We start from the raw sequence: 8,260 nt of genomic DNA on the forward strand, positions 1-8,260 counted from the left end.
CTGTGGCACCTTGTCACCAGCGATGAAGTCCTTCTACCTGGCTGCTGAAATATATATGTGTGTGTGTGTACGTGTGTGTGTGTGTGTGTGTGTGTGTGTGTGTGTGTGTGTGTGTGTGTGTGTGTGTGTGTGTGTGTGTGTGTGTGTGTGTGTGTGTGTGTGTGTGTATTGCTGTGTGTGTTTGTGTGTATATGTGTCTGTGTTTGTATGTAAGTGTGTCTGTGTGTGTATTTGTGGTGCGTGTGGGTTTTAGTGTGTGTGTGAGGGAGATGGAGAAGGGGATACATGTGCATTATACAGATATACACAAGTTTGTATGTGTGCAGGTCTGTGGGTGTTGTTGAAGAAAAATGAAAATCTCAACATTTTTGTTGAGTTTGTGTTTTGTGTGAGTTTTGTTTGTGAGTGTGTGTATATGTGTCTACAGTTTCAAGGCAAGTATACAAACATGATTTCCGTTTTTTTTGTTTTTCCTTAGTCAGCGTGGTAGAGTTTGTTCTAAAACAGCTGAGAAACCTGCAAGCTGAACAGCAATCAACTGATTAAACACCTTGCTTTGAAGGATTTACAAGTCTCTCTCACTCTCTTGCCAGTGCAAATGTTCCCATGCATTAGGGCAAGTCGATATACCATGCTGTTGCTCAAGTGCATTATTATGTTTGTGTTTGCTTTTCCCATTATGTAAAATGTGACGGAAAATGTCATTGTTTTTAAGAACTAAATATAAAATATATATGTAATAACATTGAAACAGTAGGGCCTGGGTTCAATTACCTCAACGGTATCGTCAACATTGTGCAGCGTGTGACGTCATAACAACAGCGCTATGATCTTCATTTAATCACTGCCCCAGACAGAATACACTGACCCTCTAATATACCTATAAGCAATATCATACATCATATTAGAAAAGAAAAAGAAAATGCGAAATGGGAAATGGCTTGCTCATATAAGCAGCATGTGAAAACGAAAAACAAATATATATATGCCAGGGGATGTCAATTAATTTATTCAATGCCTCACTAGACCACACAATATTAAAGCTAAGATTAGTACCTCATTGGAGCACACATTTGTGGTGGTAACACCATTTCGGACTGGTTTCTGTTTCGACACATAGTGTGGTAAAGACAACGCAGGATAAAGTGTTGTGGTTCTGAAATAAATCCAACCCCATAGACGTAACTTCTTGATCATTCCGCTCCTACAATAAAAAATAGATGATTTACCTGGAGACATTTGAACCTTAGTGTAGCTTCTGTACCATTCCGCACATACCCATAAAGATTTAAGATTTACTTGGGTAAATCTGACCCTATTAGTGTAGCTTCTTTACCATTCCGCCTGTACCAATATCGATTGAAGATTGGGTTAATCTGACCCTATAGGTGTGGCTTCTTTACCATTCCACCCGTACCAATATAGATTGAAGATTCACCTAGGTAAATCTGACACTAAAAGTCTTGCTTCTTTATGATTTCTCCCATACCAAGATATACCTGGGTAAATCTGACCGTATAGACATGGCTTCTTAACCATTCTTCCCATACCAATATAGACTGAATTTTTGCCTCGATCTGGCAGATAATTCATGAACCACCTCAAAATGAAGTTTCATCATAGGTCGGATTCCTAGCGGTGAGATACTTGTAAAAATGGATGTCAGGGGTTGATTATCAAGCAGGAAATGTTGAAGTGGAGTGAAGGCGTGTGTTGGTGTATGGGGAGAGGGGGGTATCTTATCATCACTTCCCAGTTTGGGCAAATTTGTAGGGGGCTTTCCATGGTTTATTGGCTCAATTGGCACTTCTGCACTGTGTCATCCATTTTATATCACTGTGGGGCCGTTGAGGGTCATCTTTTGGAACCATACCCAAAGCTGCAGCCATGAGGGACAGAGAGAGAGAGAGAGAGAGAGAGAGAGGAGAGAGAGAGAGAGAGAGAGAGAGAGAGAGAGAGAGAGAGAGAGAGAGAGAGAGAGAGAGAGAGAGAGAGAGAGAGAGAGAGAGAGAGAGAGAGAGAGAGAGAGACTGTGAAAGAGGGAGAAAGATCAAAATAGAGTAAAGAGGGCAAGAACAGTGTCCAAAAGCCTGAAAATTGAATGTGACTTATCTCACATAAACGGTTTTATCCCAAAGCCTAGCCTATAAACTATAGCTTCAGAATGCGACCCAAACATTAGGAGGGAAGCTGAGCAATGATGGTTTGTTTATCGATATATCTATATATGTGTGTGTTTGTGTGTGTGTTTCTTTCACACACAAACCCGGTCGTTGATGCCAACTCAGACCCAGTGTACATCTCAACGCAGACAGACACTGACACGTGCACAGTGTGTATCTAATGTGCTCATTAGTGCCCGTACGACACACACCCACACACACACAGACAGCCACACGCACAGACAAAATTGATAGCCATAAGAGACACATACACGTTACTGCAAAAAAACGAGTTCCTTTTTTAATGCTGCAGTAGAAAACAAGGTTATATGAAGTCATATAATGGGTGTTCATTGTCAAGAAGAAGAAGGACAACAAAAATAGGGAACAAAAGAAAAGACTCACGGCACAGAATGCATAACAGTATCTGTGCTGTTTACATGCCAATATTTTACACATAAGGATTTTCTTCGTTTTTTCCATTGCTCTACAGGCAGCTGTCAGTTAGTTCTGCAAATTTACAGCCATAAATTGGCAGAACTTGTCACTCAAGAGGTTGGAGTAACCATGGTTACCCTTTCATATCCCGGAAAAGATAAAGCTGCAGTGTTGAATCATGGGAAAGTAATTAGTCAGTACAAAAAAAAAGGACCAATCGAAAAAAAACAACGTATTCAGCGATATGAAACAACAACCAAGAGTTCTTATAAATAAGAGATTACATGTGACATTTCTTCATAAAGTAGGATCTTTTTTACAACCTTTAATATCTTTTTTTTAATTGTTCATACAGTGGCACATGTAAAGTAGTGTCTTGTAAAAAGAGTCTTTAACCCTTTGAGCACGAGCTGTAAATAAAAAGAATCAACTGTTGTGATCTTTTTAATGTTTTTTGCCTCGTCCCATCATATCACTTGATTAAATAACACGTTTATAAAACTATTGTGCAAAACAATTGTATTAATGTCTTCATATATTGTGCACCAGCAGATAGTCATTAATCCTCTTAAATTAAAAATATAGAAACGATGCATAATTTAGACAGGAATTACTTTATATGTTTTTATATACATAATTTGTACACAGACCTGAATACATTAAGGTCCCTGATCGAATGACAAGAAAAGACTTCAAATTTCTATTCAATTTTGTTTTGTCTTTTCATCCGTTAGATTTTTGTTGTGTTTTCTTTTTTTTTTGCATCAGAAAGCTACAATGCTTATTTCAAGACTTTGGGGGAAAATCCAGACAAAGATTAAGCTTATGACTCACGAGAGCAAAAGAAAACAGAACAATGTGGTCTAGGATTTGCCTGAATATGGGTCTGTGAAACATGGACATGGCAGATAAGTGTCTTTTTGTCACAAATTCATCACAACAGTCTCATTCCATTCCCAATCTCCAATCTCATGTTGATACCGTTTATCTTTAGTTGCAGAAGTGCTTCGACGTACTCAGAGGGTTAAACTTTAGGACGCTGAAACCAGCATAAAATGTTTCAGAAACAAAATAAAAGAACAAAAAAATAACAATTTAACAAAAAACAATGAAAACTGAACAAGAGCAAGTTAAAGGAGGAACAAGTGGAACACAAAAATCAAATAATGGAAAGTGCACCAGATTTAGTTATAACGCTTTAACTAAATTGTTTCATTTATGCATGCAGCTTAATTACACCCCAGTGATGCCAAAATATAAAGGAACTTTACACAAGTTTTAAAATACACATCATTTCATTTTAGAATCTATTTTTAAACCTTCATTTACTGAATACCATCAATGACAACAGCTTTTGTCTTCTTAAAAATGCTTTTTTCCTCAAATAAAAATGCACAAAACACAAGTCACTTAAATGTGTTGAGTCAAACTCACGTTGAAAAAGAAATGAACAGGAAATAAACTACAACAATAATAACAAAACAGGAAAAAACCATGTGCCTAAATGCAAAGCAGTAGTTGTATGGCACCTTTTTGTGCATTTCAGTCACTTTTGATGGTCCTTCAAAATTAATGTTTGTAAAAACGTAAGAGACAGGGTTGGAGTGAGGGAGAAATACATAAGATAAAGTTCAGCATTGTCCCCATGCCATCACCTCTATTTCTCCAGCTCACACACATACATGAGGTGGTCCTCCGGGGACTTCCCGTGGGTCTTGCTCAGGTGAAGCTTGACCGCGTGCTTGCTAGCAAAAGTCCGGTTGCACAGCCTGCACTGATGCATGGCCCCGCTTCCCTCCTCGTCGGGCGACGGCGATGGGGAGTTGGCCAGGGGAAGGGAGATGGGAAGGGAGGAGGACAACGGGTGGCTGGAGGGACTGAGGTTGGACAGCAGTTTTTCGGATAGTCCTTTGGTGTGGCGCTGCTGATGATGCTGCTGGGAGATCTGGCTGAGAAGCTGCTCCCCGGACAGTTTGGCCAGGTCTCGGAGACGGAAACCCAGGTGAGACTCGAGGTGGCTCACGTAAGTGGATGGCGAGCGGATCTGTGAAGCACAGTCACTACAGAAGAACACGGGGTGACCCGAGTCTAAGTTCTTTAAGAACTTAGTGCCACCCGTTCTCCTCAGCTGATACTTGACGTTGGCCAGCCAGTGGGAGATGGTGGTCATGGACAGGCCGGTGAACCGAGAGATGTGCATCCTCTCCTGGGGACTCAGGTCTGACATGATGTACTTGCCATCATTCGTCTGCCGCAGACTGGAGGCAAACTGGGCCTGCAGGATAAGGAGATGTTGTGGATTCCAGTTGGACTGGCGGCCTTTACGCTTCTGTGCAGGGGATATTTCATCCATCTCCTCCTGCGTAGCACCCTCAATGTCCGGGCGTTCACACAGGCTGCTTGGTGTGGAGGACTTGGACATGGCCTGGCTCTCCGTCAGGTTCCGAAGCATGTCTGAGATGTCTGACAAAGCGTTCTCCCTCAGGGGGGAATTGGACATGAAGGAAGCTACTGCTGCCGAAGCTTTGGCCATGGTGATGGTGGCGGAAGGAGAAATAGAGGTTGGTGTGGATGTAGACGAGGACAGAGCCACTGAGCCAAGAGAGCCGTTGTTGCTACTTTTGTCAGCGCTCTTTCCTTTGGTCAGGTCAATGGGCTGGTCATTGGTGTTTAGGTGCTGCTGGTAGTAGTAGCGGTCCATGTGGTCGTTGCCGTGTTTTTTGGCCTGTGTTGGGGGAGTGGATGCCGCCACGGCCGCCTTCTCAGCCAAGCTGTTGCTCATCTTGAACAGCATGCTCATGGGATCGAGGGAAGGCAGGGCTGGCTTTGCGGCCTTTCCCAAGTGGACATTCATCACCGACTGCAGCGCACTCAGGGGGTTGACAAACGGCTGTTCCGGAGGGTGATCCGTAATGATGGCTGTGCTACCACAAAGGCTGGAGGAAATAGGGGATGTCACGCCAGTTGAATCCACGCCGTTCTCCATGCCCTCCTTATTGGGGATGTCACCGTTTGAATCTCTGTGATTGACTCTGTTGCCCATTGCTGCTGCAACTTTGTCTCCTGCTGCAACATTATCCGGGGTATTGGAGCCACATACTCTCCTCTCTTTGGGAGATGGTCCCCTGTTTGATTCCCCTGCCTCACTGCTACAGGGTGAAGGGCTAGTGCGTCTTAGTGGGGAAGACTGCACGATTCCAGTGGGCTCCCTCATCTTTTCTTCAACCTTGGCTACTTTCTCTGTCACCTTTTTGACCAGCTCCTCCATAGCATGAAAGTTGTTCTTAGGCAGAGGTGAATTCTGTCTGCTTGGAGGGGACATTAGTGGCTGTATTTTGGATGTTGGAGACAGGATGTCCCCGCCGGGGAACATGTATTTGAGAGGGAGACTCTTGCCAGTGTTGCCCAGAGAGAGCTTCATGATGTTGGGGAGTTGGTAGGCTGCATGGATGCTTGGGTAGCCACCCCAACTGGGGGCACCATTCTGGGCTTTGTTTATAGCTGAGGTAACAGTATTCTCCAGGGACTTGAGTATATCAAACCCCCCTTTGGGACTATCATCCAAGTCCTCCTCTGTGAGATATGAATATTTTGAGGAAATGTCAAATTTCTCTTCAGTCTCATCATCACACACTATCTTCTTATCTTTAGTGTTGCTGTTACCATTGTTGGTAATTATCTCTTTAGTACATTCCTCTTCTTTTTCCTCCTTCTTTATCACAACAGCCATTGGTGTGGGTGAGATGCTGGTTGGGGGAGGCAGAGGGGCAGGGGGAGGGGAGAAAGTTGTAGCCGCTAAGGGAACCGACTGGAACTTTTCCTCAATTGACATGGCGATTGGAGCTGGGGCGGGGGAATCTATGATGGGCTTTCCTTTTTTAATAGCCGAATTGGTGACTTTAATAAAGTGGCCGGTCACCATCATGTGGGCTGTCAGCTCTTGCAGTGTATCATGAGAACTGCCACACTCCATGCATTTGAGGATCTGTGACTTCCTTGATTCAAACTGCCAGGCATAGCTAGCTCCGTTCTGGTGTCCGTACCGGTTGTTGGCTGTGATGTACGGGTTTGAGGCTTTCTGAAGAATGTCATTGGACTCGGTGAATATGTTGGGCTTGGGTGTACCTCCGTTGGAGTCGGGTGAGCTGGGGAGGTCGAGCTCAATGGGGGCTCTCTTTCGGGAAGAGGAGGTGATCTTCGCGGCCACTGGTGTGACAGGCTCTTTCAGAGGCACTTTCTGGTAGTGTTTCGTCTTAATCATGTGGACACTGAGGTCTTGCAGGGATTCAAAGGAGTGGCCACAGTACATGCACTTGAGGACCTTCTGTGCGTCCTCCTTCCCCTCCATCTCGAGCAAGGAACGCTTCCTCGGTTTTGACCAGCGCTTGGTACCCTCCCTGTCCGTCTCGTAGTTATCGTCCCGGTAGTGGCCAGTCTCGTTCATGTGCACGGTCAGCTCCACTAGCGTGTCGTATGCGCCGCTGCAGTCCTTGCATCGGAACTTGCTGGCACCAGTGAATATGGAGCCGTACAGTTTGGTGCTCTGTCGGTACAGCTGGACGGTGCTAAACAGATGAGGCTCTGTAGATGCTGTGTTCACTGCCACCGTCGGTTGCTGGGCCATCCCCATGCGGTTTTGGTGGTTCTGCGAAGCCTGCTGGAGGGATTTGGCCACGGCCGTCTGATGCCAGTCGTAGCCTCCGCTCCCACAGCTGCTGCTGCTACTGCTGCTGCTGCTGCTGCTGTGGCTACGAGGGGGCTTCTCCGCGGGCTGAGCTGCTGTCATGTTCATGTTCAAGTTCAGTGTAGACCAGTAGGAGTTGGTCAGAAATGAAGTGTAGATGGCCTTCATCTTTTCCAGGCTGTCGGCCACTTGTCCCGTCGTGGATAAAAGCGCGTTGTCCACGCTGGGCGGGACGGCGGAGTTTGCGGCGGCCATCAGGACAGAGGCAGGGGACAGCAAGAGGGGATTCATGGGGTCTTTAGCCATGAGAACGGCGTCGTCGTTTTTCAAGGACGAGATCTCAAAGTCGGACATCCTGTCACTGGACTCGCTGAGGTGCGACTCGCTGTCCAGCTCCTGACCCGAGAGGTCGGCGGCGGCGGGGGAGTCGTTGAAGTCGGCTGAGCCAGGTCGGTCTTTGAGAAGGTATTCTTTGTCCGGACACAGGAACTTGGTGGAGGGTTCCTCCCCTTCCTGGGCGGAGTCATCTCCCTCCTGGTCCTCCTCGCGCAGGGCGGCCTCCTTCTCATCCTCAGGGACGTAGGCTGCAGGGGCAAAGAACAAAAGGGAGAGAGAGAGAGATGTGTTGGTTAGAACTAGACTGGCAGCATATATGGTAGTTCATCTACTTTGCATTCTAGTGCACTTCCATGAAAGCTGACAGAAACACATGATGATTCCGGAACCAGATGTACTCTGGAGTAAAGAACGAGGAAACTGAGTCAAGCAGATGCTGGGTTTCACATAACTTTACAGTTATTGCATTTCAACTTCTCCCATTCGTTGCATTTACAAAATGTTTTGCTCAATTAAGTAACCTCCCACTCTGGTAAATTCTCACTAGCCTTCAGGTCTTTGTTGTGAATTGCGGAAAATCAGTGACAGTCAGAAAAAGATGGAGGCAAGAAAAAGGAGAAAAACGCAGAGAGGGAGGGAG

General features: G+C 45.3%; 1 protein-coding gene across 1 annotated transcript; it reads right to left on the reverse strand.

The window, feature by feature from the left end:
• Window positions 1–2,441: 2,441 nt before the first annotated feature.
• On the reverse strand, window positions 2,442–7,935 carry tshz3b (teashirt zinc finger homeobox 3b; the record flags this gene model as incomplete). Its single annotated transcript, XM_060072005.1, has 1 exon — window positions 2,442–7,935. A coding segment is annotated over one exon (3,678 nt), but the record flags the coding sequence as incomplete, so codon positions are not given.
• Window positions 7,936–8,260: the final 325 nt, after the last annotated feature.

The sequence above is a fragment of the Gadus macrocephalus genome, chromosome 14, assembly GCF_031168955.1.
Source record: "Gadus macrocephalus chromosome 14, ASM3116895v1".
In the NCBI taxonomy this organism is placed as follows: Eukaryota; Metazoa; Chordata; class Actinopteri; order Gadiformes; family Gadidae; genus Gadus; species Gadus macrocephalus.